Consider the following 22,456-nt stretch of genomic DNA (forward strand, 5'->3'; position numbering starts at 1 on the left):
CTTGCTTATCTCTGACCTGCTGACCACAAGTAACCTAGGAACATGTCATATGTCTTTGTCTGTGGCCAATCTGAATCACAGCAGATGGTGATTGCAGGCATGAAATTAAAAGAAATTAAAAAATGCTTACTCCTTGGAAGGAAAGTTATGACCAACCTAGACAGCATATTACAAAGCAGAGACATTACTTTGCCAACAAAGGTCCATCTAGTCAAGGCTATGGTTTTTCCAGTGGTCATGTATGGATGTGAAAGTTGCACTATAAAGAAAGCTGAGCGCAGAAGAATTGATACTTTTGAACTGTGGTGTTGGAAAAGACTCTTGAGAATCCCTTGGACTGCAAGGATATTCAACCAGTCCATCCTAAAGGAGATCAGTTCTGGGTGTTCATTGGAAGGACTGATGTTGAAGCTGAAACTCCAATTCTTTGGCCACCTGATGTGAAGAGCTGACTCATTGGAAAAGACCCTGATGCTGGGAAAGATTGAGGGCAGGAGAAGGGGACAACAGAGGATGAGACAGTTGGATGGCATTACCAACTCGATGGACATGGGTTTGGGTGGACTCGGGGAGTTGGTGATGGACAGGGAGTCCTGGCGTGCTGTGGTCCATGGGGTTGCAAAGAATCGGACACGACTGAGCGACTGAACTAAACTGAACTGAATCTGAATCTGAATATATACATAGTTTTTCTTCTGTAACCAACTCCAAATTTGCCTATTTTCCCTGTTGAACTCCTAATAGAGGGCACCAGGAAAAAGGCACTTTTATTAACCTCAACTATGTTTATTAATAATAAGTTGTTATTAGCATGTCAACTGCTTTTATATAATGAAGCTTTAAAGTGCTTCACTGGGGATTGTATCTTATATAATATTTCCTTTGTAGATTTTTTTATTTTGAAGTTTAAATTTGCACTTTCCAATTCTCTATAATTTTTATATGAATTTTTAAAACCTGAAATTTGAATGAATCATATAGGCTTTTTGAACAAATTTCCTCTCTAAAATATGTCTCTTACTTTGGCTAATTGTAACTTAAAACAGTAGTTGTCAAAGTGTGGTCCCAAGACCAGTAGTATCACCTGGGAACTTGGCAGGAATGCAAACACTCAGTTCCCAACCCAGATTTAATTAATCAGAAACACTGAGGCTCAGCAATCTGTGTTTTGACAAAGCCTTCCAGGTTATTCTGATGCACACTTAACAATGACTTAGAGTACAATGTCAATAAGTCTGAAATTACCTGGTTCCGTTTAAAACAATTCTTATTTAGAAACTGTAAATACCAGGGAAACCTAGTGAATAGGTATACATGGGTCCAGATGAGTCAGTTAACTTTTTCCAGCTAAATTGTATGACCATGGAAATCTTTTATCAGTACTTCAGTCATAGGAACTCTAAACACATATTTTATTGCAGTTGACAAGAGTTTTGCAAATTACATGCAAAAGACAGTTTGAAACTAGGTAAATTGGTAGGTACACAAATTTACATTTTTATTATTGTTATACAGATTTATGAGTTATGTTTGAAGTCTGAGTAGGGTAACATTGCTACTCTCATATCCTTAATGAAAGAATGGTCCACCTTTAACTCAGAAGAACTTTCCATAACAAAGTTCTAAAATTTGCAGGGACCCAAATGAAAAATTTGAGTTAAGGAAGAGACATCAAATGAGTGGCTCAAATTAATTGGCTCTATCTGGGTGAATAATACTGTGAAGGATGTGGGCAGCCAGATTACCTTCACATCTGGTGTTATTGCTTGGGTTTATAAAAATGTATCTGTTTTGTCACCTACAGGTAGTTATGACATTTGTGTATGTTATCCTAGGAATTAATTTCCTGTTTCATAGATCCATCATTCTAACATTTAGAAAACCTACCAGTAAGACAACTGTTTTTTTTTTTTTCCAGAAAATAACATTATAACCAAATATGTTGGCTGGATTTGAAGAGATTTAGAAATAAAAAGAAAATAAAATGTTATTTCTTGATATTTTGCCTATATATAATACAGCAGAACTCCTTTGTAACATGTGCCATTGTTAAATGGCTTAGAATTCTAGCTAAACCATAAAATATAATAATAATACATTTTCATAAAAATCTTAGGAGTCAGGCTACAAACAATGGTAACTACTCTTCCCCCTCTCTCGTATCATTAAGGGATTTTGTTCTCTGTGTACTGTAAACTTTAGTTACTGCCCAAAGAGAAAAACTAACTATAGCCATATTTATCATTTATTTACTGCTTAATCTCATTCATCTCAACAAAAATGAAACATATTTCACAAGTATGTGTGACTTGCTTGCCCTTTTGAAATTGATTTGTAGGGGGACCAAAGTTACTTAGTATTTTTAGAGAACAAAAGTTATCCGACACTCCTGAGGAATAACTTAAATATAATAAGTATTTGCTAAAATTTAAAAGTTTCCTGTTTCTGCACACAAATCCCATTTTTATATATTTAAATCAGAATATCTCCAAATAAAATATTGGAATATTTTTCTAATAGTGCTTTTATGCTCTATGTTGATTCATCAATTTCCAGCTATTTGGATTATAAACTTTGGGGAACTAGGCAGAAAATGCTGAGGGACTGTGTGGCTCTTTCTGTAATTATACCCCAAATAAGCAGTATTTGTATATGTCACAATCTAGGAATAAGAACCACAATGTAGGATCTGTGGCTGGTCTGTGATCTGCTGATCAAAGGTCCTTGGTTCATATTTCACATCCCCTTAGTGGGGCCAAGATGAGTTTGTTTTTATCTCCATATGGGTTGGTTAACTTTTTTCAGCTAAATTACATGACCACCCACTTTTACACCTGACCCTGGTCATCTGATGTGTGCCATTTGTCACAGGGCAAAGAAGTCAGTGTAGAGGTTTATGTACCCTGTCCCTAGTTCTGCAAATACTCAGAAATCATGCTCTAATGGTGGTAGAACCCATTGCATCATCCTTTATGATGAATAATATATTATTTAGAAACTAGTTAAGTACATCCCAGTTCTAGAACAACCAAAACCTTGCCAAATACTTTTTAAACTTTTAAGGCTACATTAATGGAAATCCAGAGATACATAGGCATATAGAAATTTTGAGGCAAAAATGTCCTGATCACTGAAGGGAAAGCAATAAACTCTGTTGTGTATACTTATAGAAAATTTAGAATTTTAAGTTCCAGTCTTCCTTACTACATGCCTTTATGCTTAAATAAAGTCATCATGTTTTTTATCAACAGTTCAAGGGCTTTCTCATTTAGTAGAAATTAGATCTAACAGTCCCTGGTAACCAATAACTTAAAATCAGGTAATATGTCTTTGATACAAGAAGTCAACACAGAACAGATAGGCATTAAACTTCTCAAGAGTTAAGTACTGTCGTACATTTTTATAACAGACCACAGTTTTAACATAGTGTCTGGCTAAAGTAGAAATGTTGTTTGTCCATCCAGCACGTTTATTGAACACCAGCCATATGCTGTGAATGCAGAGCTTAATTAATTCACTACCATCAAAAAGCTCAAAGTTCACTGGTAAAGATAAAGAAATGCTGAAATTAGTATATGGATAATATGTTATGGAAGTACAGAGGAATGGGTGACTAATTTATCCCTGGGATGAGTGGAAAGAAGGAAAGAAGAGGGGAAGTTAAGCTCCAAGAGGCTTCACAGAGCAGCAGAGTGGGGTAAAAGGTTTGGCCCCAGGCAGACCTCATTTTAATTCTAGACTTTTCCTTTATTATCTGTGAGGTTTTGGGAAGATCACTGAACCTTAGGCTCAGGTACCTCATCTGTAAAATATAGATAATATAAGTTTTTACAAGTTCTTAGGTAGGCTAAATGAATCCATGAAGAGCATAAGCCTGGAGCACAGTTGGCTCTTTTCTCAGTAAATAGTAGTTAATATTGACTGCTATTGCTTCAGTTGTGTCCAACTCTGTGTGACCCCATGGACTGCAGCCTACCAGGCTCATCCGTCCATGGGGATTTTCCAGGCAAGAGTACTGGAGTGGGTTGCCATTGTCTTCTCCTATTAAGAGAAGTGATCTACAAAGACTAGGATAGGGAAGAGACAATAACATGTGCATAAATTTGACTGGAATATGAAATGGTACATGAAGCTAGGAAGATAGAGGCCAGATAGTGAAAACATTTAAACATCTGTATTCAGAGTTAAAGAGTTTGGGTACTTTACTGGAGATGATAAAAGAATCACCGGAAAATTTTGATCACTGGGCTGCCAATGAGGAGGATGGTTTGAGGAGACAGTATAAATTTAGAGTCAGAAAAATCAGTTAAGAGGAATCATTGTTATAATTGGTTCAAGTAAATATTTTATAAGGTGAACTGAGTCAATGGCAGTGGGGATGGAGCAGACATTTAAAAAATAATTGAGATAGAAGAAAAGACTTGTTAACCAATGGAAAGATTTGAAAAATGAGAGTCTATTAAAACCATTGAGTTGAGGAAGGGAATTTAATTATTTAAATTATTTTTAATGAGACATTATATTTATATATTGGAGAAAAAAATGGCAACCCACTGCAGTATTCTTGCCTAGAGAATCCCATAGACAGAGGAGGAGCCTGGTGGGCTACAGTCTATGGGATTGCACACAGTCAGACATGACTGAGTGACTAACACACACACGTGTCTATATCTTAAGGGGAATGTTAAATGAATGAACATACATGAAAGTTAAATTTTATATAGAAGCAGAGTAATACATTCATAGTGAAGAAGCTTCTTAATATAGTTGATGTGGTATATTTATCAAATGCATAGGAGGAAAGGACAAATTCATTCATTCAGAAAAATTTACTGTGTATCATTATGTTAGATGCTGGATGGAATAAATAAATCAATCATATATCACATGTTGATTAGTATTATCAAGAAAAAGCAGGGTGAGGCTAGATAGTTATGGGGATGGTGTTTTAGAACGGATGGTCATAAAAAGACTCAAATGACATTTGAGCAACAAACTAGTGGGTGGTAGAGGTCATTAATTATTCGAAGACTAGGCAAGGAACAGGTTAGTTAGGGTCGAATCTAGAATTCAGTTAGGTATCCAAATAGAATAAGCAGTTTCATGTACAAGTCTAGACTTCAAGAAAGTGTTTATGGTTAGAGATAAAATTTGACAGTCTTCAGCATACAGATGGGATTTAAAGCCGTGGAACAGGATGGGATATGGGAATACCTAAAATGTTGTGGAAGGTATAGGTCAAGGACTGAGCCCTGAAGTTCCAGTTTTTAGAGATTAGGAAGATGAAGGATGATATAGCAAAGGACATGGAGAAGAAATGGCCAGTGATGTAGAAGGAAAATGAACAAATGTTTTGCCCTGGGGGCCAGGTGAGGATAATGCTTTAAGAGACATGAACTACTTCAGATACTAATGAGTGGTTCAGCAAGTTGAAGTAAATAACAGCATGCTTTCTGCTGATAGGAAACGTCCAGTAGAGGAGAAAAATAGATGGTTTGAAAGGGGCAGACAGGAAGTGGAAGAATTGCAGAACAAGGCCTTTGAGTAGGCAAGAAAAGATGATATCCAGTGCTCAAAGCATTGGCGGAATCAAGATCAGTTCAGCCAAAGGGAAGTCTACCTGCATGTGGGTACATGCTCACATATTTTCACTGTTTATAGCCCCATGTCTCCACTATTTTCAAAGCTTTCATTTTTATAGAATCATATTCTTAAAGCTTCCCTGCTGGCTCAGATGGTAAAGCGTCTGCTTACAATGCGGGAGACACGGGTTCAATCCCTGGGTCGGGAAGATCACCTGGAGAAGGAAATGGCAACCCACTCCAGTATTCTTGCCTGGAAAATGCCATGGATGGAGGAACCTGGTAGGTACAGTCCATGGGGTCGCAAAGAGTCGGACACGACTAAGTGCCTACACATACACACATATTCTTAAAACTTAATTTCTCCCTGGGGTTTTAAGCTGAGTAGGTGGGAATGATCTAACAGTCATCTTTGATTGCAATTCAGGTACAATCTCTGGTTCACTTTACGTTGCCAGTGCTAGAAGCTAGACGGTGAAATAAACAGAGAGCATCGTCAACGTTTTCCGTGGAGCACAGTATCACTGTCCCAGGTGTAGTACGTGGAAGAGGGTGTTATTTTATGTCTACCGTTAGAAATCTCGCCAAGGTACTGAGCTGGCTTAGTCGCTGTTACAGTTGTTCTTTCAAGTTCTTTGAAGTGTTAAATGTGGAATAGCATTTTTACTCTAGGTTTTGAAGTATTTCCCATGTATTGATCATCTCCCCTGTATGAGGCTATACTTCATCTCAGGTAAATTGCTAGCATGGTACAGTGTGTGGCTTAGAGTAGCAAAGCAGTAAATGATTTGGAGAAGAGAGAAAAATGATAATTTGTGTCACTACAGGTCCAATATCCTCAGAGCGGGGTGGAAATGAAGTTAGCTTCGTACGCTCTGTCTTCACTGCCTCACGTTGAGCCCAATAAGTGGTGTATGTTATGCATGTGAATACTGGAAACACGGGGTGACATCGATAGTATGAAGACAAGCAGAGTAAATACCAACATTGTGAGCAGGACAAGCGGAGAGGGGAGAGTTAGGCAGCGCAGTTGTACCACTTTATTTTAAGCGGATTTTATTCCTGCCTCCAGCTTCTACCGGCTAATGTATACTGGACTAAAACCCCTGCCTTAATATTTGTCACTAAATACCAAATGGGCATGCCTCGGTGTATAGCGCACCTGCTTTTGCAAGTACTGAAAGCAGGTATTCCTGGAGTCTTCCTCTGACACTGACTCCTCCAAATGCTCATGAGGGACCCCAGCTCCCAAACCTTTTTCGGGACTCCTGCCGGCAAGGCTGTTCTGTTGACTTGCGAAGGCCTGCTGAGCATGTGTGAACAGCGCCGCGCATGCTCCGTGGAGCGCGCAGGTTTACCGAGGAGCTAGCAGAGGATTTTACTACGCCTCTCCCGCCTTCCCTGCCCAGTAAGCACCCCCCTCTCCCAACCCCCACCACGCGATCCCTCGCACCTCCCCGCCTACCCCCCGCCGCCACCCCCCCCCTCGCTTCACCCTAGGCTGGGGAATCTCCATTGACGTTTGGGTGACGCTGCCGTGCCGCCGCGGTCGGGAGTTCCAGGCGCCGCACAGGTAACGCCGCCGCTGCCGCCATATTGACAGAGCTGGGAGGGGGCCCGAGGGAGCGGGGAGCTGGCGGGGCGGGGGGTGGGGGGGGGAGTCACCGCCGAACGACTGTCGCGGCGTTGGCGGCAGTGGTGAGCACAAACCGAGCGGCAGCTCTTGGAGAGGCAGCACAGAGTTGTCTTCTCCGTGGGGAGCAGCAGCCTGCGGTGGCGACGACCCCTCGCTTCGAGTCTTTGAGGGACCCCACGGCGAAGGCAGCTGTCGCTGAAGGCGAGGCTGGGGATCCCGGCGGTGGCGGCGGCGCAGTGGCAGGCAGGCTCCAAAAACGGGATGCGCGGCCGCTCGGGCAGTTGGCAGCTCCTGTTCGAGTGCTCCTGAAGGGGCGATGCTACCGTTCGCTCCTCAAGACGAGCCCTGGGACCAAGAAATGGAGGTGTTTGGCGGCAGTGCAAGAAGCGGCGAGGTTAGTGTGGTGGCCAAGAGGGGTTGGGGCCACCCCCTTCCTCCTCTCAAGACCTTTGCTGGGGGGCCCGGGGGAGAAGGGGCATGGGGCTGGGAAGCGAGGTGCCAGGCCAGGCCCCTTGAGGCTGCGGGGCGGCGGACAACGCTCTGCTCGAAGCGCGCTTTCTCTTGGGAGCCGGCGGGGATTGGGCGGCGGGCTCGGGAGTCAGGAGTAAGTGCAGCCCCGGCCAGGCTTGGCCTCGGGGGAGTATCTGTCTTGCGGGCCACGCCAGAGTTGTGACTAAGTTTCTTCACTTTTCGACCTGAAGTGGAACTGGGGGATACGCCAGGTGCCCGCGCCTGGCTCCGCATGTTTCTCTTTCTCCGCTGCGCCAAGTGTGCTAGCTGCCAATTTGAGGGACAGCTGCTGACTCCAGCTCTCTGTTGAACACCGGGTGCTTTAGGAACCCAGCGCAACAGAAACAGCAAGGTGACGAACTCTGGGGACATTTACACATAGGGATGAATGCTCCTTAGTTACTTTTCTCATTTCTTTGTGGCTTGTGGTTCTTTGTAACAACCTAAGTGGAGATTAACTGGAGGCAAGGTTTCTTTATCTACACTCAGGTGATGTTCTGCAGCCTCCTTGGCGGTCTCCTGAATTCTACCGCCCTCTTCCGCCCCTTCTCCCTTTGCCCAACTGCTGTCCCCGCCCCGTTGGTCAGTGAAAGAACAGGCAAAGTAAACTCCAGCCCTTATAAGAGGAATCTTTGGTAAGACAGCGAGGTTCAACCAAAATATTTTGGTTCGCCTCTCTTCCCGCTCTTCTTACTTCCGAAACTGTTCTGGTTATGCTTTGGTCAGCTGTGCAGTGAGAACTCAGATGTGCACAGGTTCTTTGTTTTTTATTATTGTTGCTTTGTTGTTTTTGTTGTTACTATTAGAAGCAGGCAGCATTAAAAACAAAAACAAGACTTTTTGGAAAGTCGGATGTTTTTCTGATAACCTAATCTATTGACAGCCTGGTAGTGCAGTAGAGGCCATCACGATTACAGATCTCCTAAAATTTTGAAGGCCAAATTGATTCACAGTAGGATATTTTGAGGTAGGACTTGAAATCCTCCACATCTCTAGGTGCAGATTTGTCTTTTAAGTACTTGCTTCATCCTTAAAAATATACGTTAGACTGCTGTCTGTTTAATTTGTTCTTTTTCTTTTCAAATTTCCAACTGAGCTGGGGTTAAAATTACATGCCAGAATAATATTTAATAAGAAATGTAGTGCAATATGGAAGAAGTCTAAAGTTGAACCCTCTCTATTTATAGGAAATATTTTACTATTACACTAAGGAATTCCTAGATACATTTTAATATTCTACATCTCTTAAGAACAGGATAAATGAAGAGGGGTTTGTTTCTTCTTGGAATGTTTCATACTTGCAAGAATTTTCTAGAAGATTACTCAAGGGAAGAGGAATTTTGTTTAATTTGTGTATGTAATCTTTTGACTTATAGTTCTAGGCATCTGGTTTATAAAAACAGTTAAATGCTTGGATAAAAGGTTGGGATGGGAGGGGGGAACCATTCGCATGCTTGCTATTATTTTTGTTAACTTTGAATGTAGAAATGTTTTAAATTGTAATTACCACATATGGTTTTTTTTTTATTGTTTGCAGTATGTTTTAGGTATTATAGAGATTTAACAATGGGTCTCTCTACCTCAGCAATTTGGAAAAATACTGGAGTGGAAATTGTTAATCCCTATGAAGTAAAACGAAAGGTGAAGGTAATGTGGTAAAGATAGTATTTCTGCCTTCTTTGTCTAAAACAGTTATGAGTGGTTAGATTTAACCCTGCAAGTGACTTAATTAAACTTTTTTCTAAAACAAATATTCTAGGTGAAAACTAACCACTACATCTGACCTGCTTAGACCTGTTTAGTACTCAGAACAGGATATGTTTTTGTTGTTGTTGTTGTTGTTATTGATGTTTGTTTATAATGGCTTTCTTTTGATAAGGAGACACTTTTACTTCCCAGAATTTATATTTATTTTAATTACATGTTTGTTGATGTTGGCTTTGGAAATGTTAACCATTAAATGTGAACTTTGCAGCCCTCAATCATGATAGTTTTTAGGACTAAGGGTGCTTTCATTGTAGAATATATTTTTTGAATATGTGTTGAAATCCTTAAAAAAATGTAAGTATGAATCTGTTAACTTTAATGTTACAGGAAACTTTAATGTCTATTTCTGTGTGTGTTAAATCCTGATAAAATAAAAGATTGTATACACTGTCATATTTTGTGGAATCTTTTTCAGCATCTTTTGCTGTCTTGTTTCATGGGCAGTTGTTAACCTTTGAATTATCATTCAGAAGTGTGATAATTGGTTGTTTAGCCTCTTAACATGTTTTTGCACAGGAAAAAATTATTAAGGACAGTTGTGTTTTTATACCAGTGCACAGTAATGAGGTATAATGATGAAGAGTCTAATCACTGTAACATTGTTCAATGGGAAATGTGTCAGAGGTTTCAAACAAGAATTAGATTGGTTCCAGTGAGAGGTGGAGAATGGGCCTGAAAGGGGAAAGAGGGTTCCTGGGAGAGGGTAAAATAGGATAAGCAAGAAGCTTTGGTTCTGAGAGCTCTTGCAGAGAATATCTCAATTAGGTCTATTGGGAATAGGGACTTCAAAGGATATTATCTCTCAGGCAGCCATAATTTTAGCTATTGCCTGAATTCTGTCAGCGTCAGGGAAGAGATATAATGATGAAAACCCTAATCACTGTAAAATTGTCCTATGGGAAAATGTGTCGAGGTTTCAAGTAAGAATTAGGAGGTGTGATGGGTATTGGTCATTCCTGGACAAAGGTCATTAAGAATAGCCTGTTTTAGTAGTAAAGTGGACTTTTCATGAAATAGTGCCATGTACAGAGTTTGTGCACTTTCTGTTTTGGTGAGAGACTACTTGATTCCTGATGGAGTTTGTTATAGAATTTTCAATTGTATATTATATCACCATATTATATTAAATATTTATTGGTACTTTTATATTATTTTTTAGCATACTGCTTTTGTTTAAGGAAGTTAGTTTTGAAAGTAGTACAATTCATTGCTAAAACAGTTTGGGGCTAAAGCCACTGACTCTAAAAATTTAACTAGGACATCAGATATATGGCAGATTGGGAAAAACTGTTAATTTTACTTAAATTCATGAGACCCTGTAGTAATAGAGCAAAGAATATGGGCTTTGGAGGCCAGTTTAATCTAGGTTCCAGTTTCACATCCAACTTACACTAGCTCCACTGCAAGTTACCTAACCTCTCTGAGCTTCATCTCTAAATGGGAGAAGAACTGTCTTCAAGAGTTGTTATATAAAAACTAAATACCTTGCTGTGTTTAATTCCTTAGCAAAATGATTTGCACATAGTATGTATACAGTTCCTTCTCTTTCTCCATAGTCACCTCTTTTTTCTGCCCCTAAATTCTGAATTATTGTCAACTATATTAAAACCTGGAGAAGGCAATGGCACCCCACTCCAGTACTCTTGCCTGGAAAATCCCATGGACAGAGGAGCCTGAAAGGCTGAAGTCCATGGGGTTGCTGAGGGTCGGACACAACTGAGCGACTTCACTTTCACTTTTCACTTTCATGCATTGTAGAAGGAAATGGCAACCCACTCATGTGTTCTTGCCTGGGGAATCCCGGGGACGGGGGGAGCCTGGTGGGCTGCCATCTATGGGGTCGCACAGAGTCAGACATGACTGAAGTGACTTAGCAGCAGCATATTAAAACCTTGGGATTTAGATAACCATGGTCATAGCTTCAGTTTTCCTTATTATGAGTGGTTTTTTTCATAAGATCTCCTTCTTAGATCATTTCATTTAAGTATATTGATCACATTTGTAATGATAGGATGATTAAAGATGAAATAGAAAGTTATATTTGGGAACACTTTGGGGGATAAGGAGAGGCAAATAATTTGTTATAACTAGCTAATGAGATGTTTCATTGACATTTTTCTTATTTTGAACTTTTGTCATGGTAGGAATTGGTTCAGTTCATGAAGTGTTTATTGGGTACAAGGCAGTTCAGTACATAGCATTGTAATGTGAAATGTCTAAAGATATACCATCCTGAATCCTGCCCCATCCCCATGGGTTTACATTCGGGTGGGCAAGATAGTCATATGCAGAAACTGCTATTATACAAATTACAAGACCGTCAACAATGAGGTGGCTGTGATGGTGGTTTAGGGAATAGATTTAGTAAGGCATTGTGAAAGAGGTGGAATTTGAGCAGAGCATTGGAGAGTGGATAATATTTTCGCAGATTAAAGGAACCTATTTCTGGTGGATGAGTGCAGTGTAAGCAAAGGCATGGATGTGTCCTTGGAGGAAGGAGGAGTATGATTTGGTAGGATATAAGTCTATGATGTGAGAATTGGAATATAGTGTGATATGAGGTATTCATCTAAAGGTAGGCAAGGCCCAGATTGTATGGGGCTTTTAAAGCTAGTTTAAAGGTTTTCAGTGTTCTGTAAATGGGAGCTACTGAAGATTTTTGAGATCATGAATGGCATGACCAGATCTGTGCTGGCAATAGCTGATGGCAGCATGTAGGATGGATTGGAGTTGAGGAGAGACTGAGGGTGGAGAATTTTAATCAGTGAAAGTGAGTTTTTTTTTTTTTAACAAAGACAGAAGGCAGTAGAAAGGAGAATACTGAGGGAGAGACCTTGAAGAGTTAAAATAGTTTAACAACTGATCAGATATTAGGGAGTAAGAGAAATTAGAAGTATTATGGTAGGACTAAATTCAATATAACAGATATTTAATGCATGCTTGCCAGTAAAAGTGTCTGTTAGCCACTAGACTAGTATAAAGATAAACAAATATTTGCAGCGTAGGGAGATAGAAAGCTAAAACAACACTGCTCCAGTTGTGTCTTAAACAAGAACAAACCACTCTAAAGATTTCTGGCTATGCTTGGCATGCTTAAAATCTTTACCTCTAAAGGTGAATACGCTTATTACTAGCTGAAAAGTTTTTCAGTACTTTTAAAATAGTGCTTTAGCTTGAAATTTTTGCTTTATCAGTATTCATCTTAAATAGCAGCCCACGAGTGCAGAGGGCTGTGCTGAAAATAGTGACTGGTGCTTTTTTCTAGAATGCAATAAAGAGAACAGGGATATCTGTTTTCCTTATATACTCTCACCAGGTTTATTTGGACTAGAAAGAGGGGAGTGGCCAACAGGGCCCTGACCCCAACCCACCACTGATGCCTTCCCAGTTTTTCTAAGACTATTTTACTTTAAGCCAGTCTGGTCTGGAAATATTCAGGCCAGTTCCTTCAGGGCAAAGCCTCTGTATTTCCCTACCTTGATTTTTTTCTTCAAGAGAGGTAATCATTACCTCACCATTCCAAAATAAGGCCTGACTTGGTTCTATTGCTTTCTCTGGCCATATTGTTTCCATACCGCCCCTTTCAGTTTCTCTCATCTATAATTTTGAGAGAGAAATATAAGATTTTTTTCTGTTCTTGTAATTTCTCTCTTGGTGGATGCTGTCATCTTTAGCCAGCAGTTCTCAAAGTCTGGTAAGTACTTGGAATCTTGAGGTCTTAATTTTTAATACTTTTGTCAAAATTTGCTGTATAATATTTATACATTTATGTGATTTCCAAAGATAATGTACTGTTCTTGATGATGGTTTTATTTTCTTTGTCTATATTGTTTTCTTTTGGTTTGTTTTTAGGTGGGAAGAGAGTTGAAAAGAGATTTAATTTATTTTATTTTTGGTTCCACTGAGTCTTTGCTGCTTGTGGGCTTTCTCTAGTTGCTGTGAGTCGTGGGTACTCTCTAGTTGTGGTACTCAGGCTTCTCATTGCAGTGGCTTCTTTTGTTGTAGAGCACTGGCTCTAGGTGAGTGGGCTTCAGTTGTTGCAGCTCGTGAGCTCTAGAGCACAGGCTCAGTCGCTCCTCAATGGCATATGGGACCCTTCCAGACCAGGGGTTGAACCCACATTTCCTGCACTTGCAGACAGATTCCTAACCACTGGACCACCAGGGAGGTCCTAGGAGAGAGATGTAGAGCTAAGTTTGAACTGGCTTTTGTAGATAATAGAGATGTTTTCTGAATTGCCCTGGAGGCATTCTACGCAACTGATTTTGCTGCTAGATTTTAACTCTTATCTGTACATTTGAAGTAGGTCCTGCTGTGTGTGTGTGTGTGTGTGTGTGTGTGTGTGTGTGTGTGTGTGTTGGTATGTGAGAGAGAGAAAGAGAGAGATTGAGAGGGAGAGAGTGTGTTTTGTTTATTCCTTGCTTCCATTTCACAAAGTATTTCAGATGGTTTATAGGAGATAAGATCCAATAAAAATTATTTTGATATTCAGGATAAGAGGAAACAGCATAGAAAGGATGGAAAGGATGGAGGATGGGGTTGGAGGGTGAGCTGCTACATATTTAAAATACAGTTTAATTTCAAATTTGACCTTGATTTCCATGGGCTGGTAGTTTTTAGTTTTGATCATACATTGGATGGGGCTTCCCTGGTGGCTCAGTGGTAAAGAATACACCTGCCAATGCAGGAAACACAGGATCAATCCCTGGGTCAGGAAGATCCCCTGGAGAAGGAAATGGCTACCCACTCCAATATTGTTGCCTGGGAAATCCCATGGACAGAGGAGCCTGGTGGGATACAATCCATGGGGTCTCAAAAGAGTTGGATACGACTTAGCGACTAAATAACAACAGCCTAGATCAGAGATATCTGGGAATTAAAAAAAAATTTCCATGATGGTGCCTAACTCACAGAGATTCATATTTAATCTGGTGAGTGTCTGGGCATCATTTCCTAGGTGATTGTGATATACAGCCAATGATAAAGAGCCACAGCTCTATGCCAAAAGGAAAAAAATAGTCATGTAGTTCTCATTATCCAACAGAAAAAAAGTGTCTGTCAATTCCTAAGCCAGCAATTAGCTGTAAAATAAATTTTCTGTGAGTTATGTTTTTTGTATGTTTTATTCTGTTGTTCTACAGTATGATGGGAGCAGAGGAAGTATTTGAAGTATCTTGTATACTCTTCCTGTGTAGATTTGAGGAATTTCCTTTTCTATAAGAGAAAAAAAAGTTTAGTGACCTGTTTTAACCTTATAATTTTGAAGCTAAATAATCTGCATACCTTACTACTAGCTAAGGAGATAGTGACTCCATTGTGAATAAAATATCCCTTCACTAACAAAAATTTCAAAGGCCACAAATAATTATTCTTACAATGAGGCCTGTCTCTCTTTCCTGTAAAGTGGTTGGGGACAGACTTTAAGAGGATATGTAGTAATTTTAGCACCTAATGTAAATTTTTTACTCAAAAAGACATTGGAATCCATTCCATCTTAAATGTATCTCTTAAGGGAAAAAGAAACGACATTTATTGAACATGTATTATCTCTTCAGTTTTACTAACTCTTCAAAACAGTTTGGTATGAAAAGGTGTATCTTTTTAACAGATGAGAAAGACAAAAATCAGTGGAAGGCACAGTTGGAATTTGAACTGAGATCATTTTAAATTCATGTTTTTCCCTGTATACATTGTTGTCCCCCTTATAAAGATTATATTGAAGATGAGAAGACATAGACAAGTTGTTGACAACCATATCAGATCAGTAAATCAGAATTGCTGATTGAATAGCTATGCTCACTCAAAATAAAGGTCAATAAAATCCAAGGAGGTTTTATGTAGACATAGACAGGTTCATTCCCAATTTCATATATGAAAGCATAGGATCTAGAGTATCTAAAACAGTTTTGAAAAAACTAAAATGCAAGAAATCACTCAATATAGGGTAGTAAGGCAGTAAAAACAAATTAAAGCAGTGTGGTATTGGAAGAATAAACACATAGATCAGTGGAACAGAATAGGGAATCCAGAAATAGTCCACTCAAATAGGCTCAACTGATTTCTGAGAAAAGTGCAGAAGCAGAGTAAAGGTCTTCAGTTTCCTCATATATAAAATGGAAATTAATGTGTTTATCTCTGATTATTTTGAGAAGTAAACAAAATCATTGTTCTTTGCATATACTCTCTGACAAGAATAATAAAGTTATTGCTGTTTTTAACAAAATAAGATTTAGATGTTGTACACAAAGGACTTCTTTTACTCTGATAAATAACTCAATGGCCAATTTAAACTTGTTTCACATTCCCCAAGGTTGTATTTTTATGAAATTGTAAGGACCTCATATCTCTAAGAAATTACTACAGTGAGAATTGCTACTAAAGAATACCATGTATGTACACATGCCATGTAAAAGTGTGCATTCATCTATGCTACACACAATACATGTATCTTTTGAAAGTAAAATTTTCCAAAGCATATGTTGTAGTTTGCATTAGACTGGCCAGATGACCAGTGTCTTAGCATGGGGAACATTTTGGAGCTATTTAGAACCATTAAAGTCATTTCGACCAAGGAGAGTAAACAAATTCCTGCCTGAACAGTAACCAGGGAAGCTGCTTTACTGTCATTGGACCAAAGTTTTAAAATGTTCCACAGATACCTTCTAATGTATATATAATATTGATATGCTTAGTTCAACTAATAGTAACCTATCATTTGCACAACTACCAGTCCTTTTAAAATGTATGGCAAAACCAATACAGTATTGTAAAGTAAAATAAAGTAAAAATAAAAACAAACAAAAAAACAAAACAAAAAAATAAAATTAGCTACTATAAAAAAATAAATAAAAAAATAAAAGCATGATGATACTCAGATTGGTTTTAATTGATTCTAAATGTTATTTTGCATTTATTCAGCAAATGATCATTAAATGCCTGCATGTGTAGATTGTTGTGTTAGTTACTAGATAGAATTCATTTGCTTATTGTTCTGGGTTTCTACCTTGAAAGCTGAAAACCAATTAACTGGGAAATGTTGGAAGGGACAGTATATTATGTCACAACAACCAGCAAATTTAGGCTGATAGAAAATTTTTTAAAATTTTATTTTTTTCTGGGATAGCAGTGTTCTAATTCCATACTCTTGTGAAATTACTCACAAGTTCAGTGATAACTCCTTCTCCTTGGCTTTGCAAAACTCCTTTGGTAGTTTTAAAAAATAGTAATAGATTTCCTCCTATTCAAATCAGCTGTCAAGAGTAGAGCCTAGGTATGTATGGGAATTCTATTTGTGTCTTATTTTTGCTTTAGGTACCTCTCTTTACTCTTGGCATTGGATTATGGCAGTTAAAGAGGATTATTCTTTGGAGGCATGTGTCCCTTTTGCTTTTATTTAGTGCTCTTCTACAGTCTTTTTTGCTGCATGGGAAAGGAAAAAAAAATTCCTAATGAATTGCCTTTGAATAGGCGTCTCTTATTTCTTGACGTTGAAGTAATACAGAGTCTACAGGTTGGTTTTCTGGGTTAACAAGTTATCCTTCAAGTTACTAGTGTTTGATTTTGTGTATTTCACCTCTAACTTTTTGGAGGTGTATACTGAAATAACTAGTAAAATTTTGAAATTACCTTTATCCTCATTATTTTCATAGCGAGATTGTTCAGAAGCTGGATAGCAAGATCAGTAATACCTTATGTGACCAATTTTAACATACTGTACATGTAAGCAGTCTCTGGGAAGCATGGGTTTGTCTAGATAACAATAGGGCTGACTTCAGCCTTTTTATTTAACCTATTGGGCTCTGTGTTGCAGAAAGATTATTAAGAGGGCCATGGCATGACTGTTTTTCTAGAAATAACGTCTCTGAAGATTTAGAGTGATCTTGAATTAGGGTATTACTTTGAAGACTGATTCTAATTGAATAAACAGTAACTTTAGAGTCATTATCATTTTTTAATTTGAGAGGAACAGAAATGTCATCATCATTGTTTCAGATTTTACGTTTTTAGATTCTATGTTTTAAAAAGTAGTGTACTTGACTTTATTTGTTTTAAATACTTGTAACAGTATGGCACAAGTGAAATATTGAAAAAGATTTGGGTGAATAATGCCGGTTCCAAAAGGTGAACTAAGTATTCATTAGTTTGTTATTAGAGTTAACAGCATCTAAAAATCTAACATAATCTTCCTTCAGGGAGATGACAGGTTTCTGCTAGTAAAATTATTGGTTTCAAAAAGCATGGAAAAGTATCTATTCTGCTGGCATTTTCTTTTAATTTACAAGGATACAGGAACATTGGAGTAAAAGTAAATTGAAAATACAGCTTGAGTGTTATGAAATCGTGAACATAATCAGGGGAAAGCAATATTCTGTGTGTACTGCAGCAGTTATAAGCCCATAGCATAGATAATTTTAGTTTGTTCTTTCTTTGCTAGGCCAACTTGGTTCAGTTCAGTTGTTCAGTCATGTCCGACTCTTTGTAACCACATGGAATGCAGCACGCCAGGCTTCCCTGTCCATCACCAACTGTTGGAAGCTACTCAAACTCATGTCCATTGTGTCAGTGATGCCATACAATCATCTCATCCTCTGTCATCCCCTTCTTCTCCCGCCTTCAATCTTTCCCAGCATCAGGATCTTTTCCAATAAGTTTGCACTTCTGATCAGGTGGCCAAAGTATTGAAGTTTCAGTTTCAGCATCAGTCCTTCCAGTGAATACTCAGGACTGATTTCCTTTAGGATGGACTGGTTGGATCTCCTGGCAGTCTCCACCAACACCACAGTTGAAAAGCATCAATTTTTCGGTGCTCAGCTTTCTTTATAGTCCAATTCTCACATCCATACATGACTACTGGAAAAACCAAAGCTTCGAGTAGATGGACCTTAGTTGGCAAAGTAATGTCTCTGCTTTTTAATATGCTGTCTAGGTTGGTTATAGCCTTTGTTCCAAGGAGCAAGTGTCTTTTAATTTCATGGCTGCAGCCACCATCTGCAGTGGTTTTGGAGCCCAAGAAAATCAAGTCTGTAACTGTTTCGACTGTTTCCCCCATGTATTTGCCATGAAGTGATGGGACCAGATGCCATGATCTTAGTTTTCTGAATGTTAAGCTTTAAGCCAAAATTTTCACTCTCCTCTTTCACTTTCATCAAGAGGCTCTTTAGTTCTCCCTTTCTGCCATAAGGGTGGTATCATCTGCATATCTGAGGTTATTGACATTTTCCCCTGCAATCTTGATTCCAGTTTGTGCTTCATCCAGCCAAGTGTTTCTCATGATGTACTCTGCATATAAGTTAAATAAGCAGGGTGACAATATACAGCCTTGACGTACTCCTTTTCCTATTTGGAACCAGTCTGTTGTTCCATGTCCAGTTCTAACTGTTGCTTCCTGACCTGCATACAGATTTCTCAAGAGGCAGGTCAGGTGGTCTGGTATTCCCATCTCTTTCAGAATTTTCCACAGTTTATTGTGATCCACACAGTCAAAGGCTTTGGCAGTCAATAAAGCAGAAATAGATGTTTTTCTGGAACTGTCTTGCTTTTTCGATGATCCAGCAGATGTGGGCAGTTTGGTCGCTGGTTCCTCTGCCTTTTCTAAAACCAGCTTGAACATCTGGAAGTTCACAGTTCACGTGTTACTGAAGCTGGGCTTGGAGAATTTTGAGCATTACTTTACTAGTATGTGAGATGAATGCAATTGTGTGGTAGTTTGAGCATTCTTTGGCATTGCCTTTCTGTGGGATTGGAATGAAAACTGACTTTTTCCAGTCCTGTGGCCACTGCTGAGTTTTCCAAATTTGCTAGCATATTGAGTGCAGCACATTCATAGCATCATCTTTCAGGATTTGAAATAGCTTAACTTGAATTCCATCACCTCCACTAGCTTTGTTCATAGTGATGTTTCCTGAGGCCCACTTGACTTGATATTCCAGGATGTCTGGCTCTAGGTGAGTGACTATGCCATCGTGGTTATCTGGGTCATGAAGATCTTTTTTGTATAGTTCTTCTGTGTATTCTTGCCACCTCTTCTTAATATCTTCTGCTTCTGTTAGGTCCCTACCATTTCTGTCCTTTATTGAGCCCATCTTTGCATGAAATAGTGCCTTGATATCTCTAATTTTCTTGAAGAGATCTCTAGTCTTTCCCATTCTATTGTTTTCCTCTATTTCTTCACACTGGTCACTGAGGAAAGCTTTCTTATCTCTCCTTGTTCTTTGGAACACTGCATTCAATTGTGTATATCTTTCCTTTTCTCCTTTGCCTTTCACTTCTCTTCTTTTTTCAGCTATTTGTAAGGCCTCATCAGACAGCCGTCTCGCCAGTGTTCAGAAGTTGTTTTGTGGAAGTTGCTCAGCATACAAATAATCTTTTGATGAAATTGTGGAGGAGAAAGTGTTCTCTCTGTCCTATTCGTCCACCGTGTAGTATGAAATATGACCAACTTGGTACTCTTGTGCATTTTTAAATGTTATGCTTCTAATTACTAAAAAATTAGATAGTTTAGACTAAGTTGTGGTAAACTTTTTCTGTTAAGAGCCAAATAAATATTTTAGAGTTTGTTTGCTTTTTATAACATCTATTGCATATTTTTAAAACAGTCCTTTAAAATGTAAAAAAAAAAAATTGCCTGTGTGTCACCGTTTAGACAAATGGTTTTAGAATGTCGTTTACAAAGTTGTTTGTACTAATCTGACAAAATTTAGTGTTAGGAGTCTAAGTGAAAAAAAAAAAAACAGCAACAAAAGAACATTTGAAGTAAATCCCATGGAATATATGAAGTATCAAGAATTTTTGTAGACTTATTTTGAAAAATATCTTATGAATGACGCAAGCCGTGTATTTTTCAAATGATTTTGAAAGAATTGAATTTATATTGGCTGTTAGAATTTAAAATTGAGTCAGAAATCATAAGCAGAATGACTATTGGAAATACTTTATGAAATTAAGTTTCAAAGTTTTTAAATGTTTCAAGTAAGAAAATTAATAAAAAGGAAAATCTCTGGTAGTTACTACTGAAGTTATTTTTTACATTTAATTCATTAAGATTATAAATTTAGTCATTCCATTCCACAAATTTTTCCAGGATTAATTATGTTCTGGATAATATGCTAGATACTGGGGTTATAAAGAATCATAAGACATGATCCTTTTCCTCAGGGAGCTTATAGTGTGATTGAGGGATGGAACAGATATTTAATATGTAAGACAGTGTTTATGGATAGAAGTCTGTGTCTGTTAAGGTAGAAGGAAAAAAAAGGAAGATATAACATTGAGTTTTGATAAAGATGAGCTGATGTTCAAAAACACAGGTAACATGAAATGGTAAATACTTCAAAGACGATTCATAGTTAAATTGGACTGTTTTTTATGCTTTGATTTGAACATGAGTGTGTTTTAACAGCTAATTTACTTTAGAGCAGAGTCTATTGTGGCTGCCTGCATGCTCAGTCGTGTCCAACTCTGCGACCGCATGGACTGTAGCCCGCCATGTTCCTCTGTCCATGGGATTTCCCAGGCAAGAATACTGGAGTGGGTTGCCATTTCCTTCTGCAGGGGATCTTCACAACCCAGGATTTGAACCCACGCTTTTGCATGTCTTGCATTGGCAAGTGGATTCTTTATGACTGTGCCCGAGCAGAGTCTCATAATTGTTTTTAAATACCTGACTAATAGAGTAACTTAGAGACAGTATACTCTTGCTCATCCTGAGAATCTCTTTAAAAGGTAACTCTTTTAGGGGAATTCCCTGGAGGTCCAGTGGTTAAAGCTGTGCTTTTGATCCTTGATCAGAGAACTAAGATCCCACAGACCTGTGGAGTGTGGCCACACACACACACAAAATATCTGAATAGATATATTGAAACAGAATTCCGTTCAGTTCAGTCGCTCAGTTGTGTCTGACTCTTTGCGACCACATGGACTGGAGCATGCCAGGCTTCTCTGTCCAACACCAACTCTCGGAGCTTGCTCAGACTCATGTCTATTGAGTCGGTGATGCCATCCAACCATCTCATTCTCTGTTGTCCCCTTTTCCTCCTGCCTTCAATCTTTCCCAGCATCAGGGTCTTTTCAAAGGAGTCAGTTCTTCACATGAGGTGGCCAAAGTATTGGAGTTTCAGCTTCAACATCAGTCCTTCCATTGAATATTTAGGACTGATTTTCTTTAGGATGGACTGGTTGGATCTCCTTGCAATCCAAGGGACTCTCAAGAGTCTTCTCCAACACCACAGTTCAAAAACATTGATTCTTCAGCACTCAGCTTTGTTTATAGTCCAACTCTCACATTCATACATGACTACTGGAAAAACCATACCCTTGACTATATGGACCTTTCTCTGCAAAGTAATGTCTCTGCTTTTTAATATGCTGTCTAGGTTGGTTATAGCTTTTCTTTCAGGGAACAAACGTCTTTTAATTTCATGGCTGCAGCTACCATCTGCAGTGGTTTTGGAGACCCCCAAAACAAAGTCTGTCACTGTTTCCATTGTTTCCCCATCTGTTTGCCATGAAGTGATGGGACTGGATGCCGTGATCTTCGTTTTCTGAATGTTGAGTTTTAAGCCAACTTTTTCACTGTCCTCTTTCACTTTCATCAAGAGGCTCTTTAGTTCTTTTGCTTTCTAAGGGTGATGTCATCTGCATATCTAAGGTTTTTGATATTTTTCCCTGCGATCTTGATTCCAGCTTGTGTTTCATCCAGCCCAGCATTTCACATGATGTACTCTGCATGTAAGTTAAATAAGCAGGGTGACAATATATAGCCTTGACATACTCCTTTCCCAATTTGGAACCAGTCTGTTGTTCCATGACCAGTTCTAACTATTGCTTCTTTACCTGCATACACACTTGGAGAAGGGAATGGCAAACCACTTGAGTACTTTTGCCTTGAGGACCCCATGAACAGTATAAATCAAAATTGCCTTTACTTAAACCTGTGAAGCAGTGACAGTGAGTAGTTATGTAG

At 38.8% G+C, this 22,456-nt stretch overlaps 1 protein-coding gene across 1 annotated transcript in view; it reads left to right on the top strand.

Annotated features, from left to right (window-relative positions):
• The first annotated feature begins 7,529 nt into the window (after positions 1-7,529).
• The window catches only part of LOC102179926 (ribosomal protein S6 kinase alpha-6), a 120,654-nt gene continuing 105,727 nt past the window's right edge, over positions 7,530-22,456 (top strand). Inside the window, exons 1-2 of the mRNA XM_018044606.1 lie at positions 7,530-7,612; positions 9,266-9,375. Coding sequence (XP_017900095.1) covers positions 9,295-9,375 — 81 coding nt within the window. The 5' untranslated portion in view covers positions 7,530-7,612; positions 9,266-9,294. The remainder of the gene's footprint in view (positions 7,613-9,265; positions 9,376-22,456) is intronic.

This window comes from Capra hircus, unplaced genomic scaffold (assembly GCF_001704415.2).
Source record: "Capra hircus breed San Clemente unplaced genomic scaffold, ASM170441v1, whole genome shotgun sequence".
Classification (NCBI taxonomy): Eukaryota; Metazoa; Chordata; class Mammalia; order Artiodactyla; family Bovidae; genus Capra; species Capra hircus.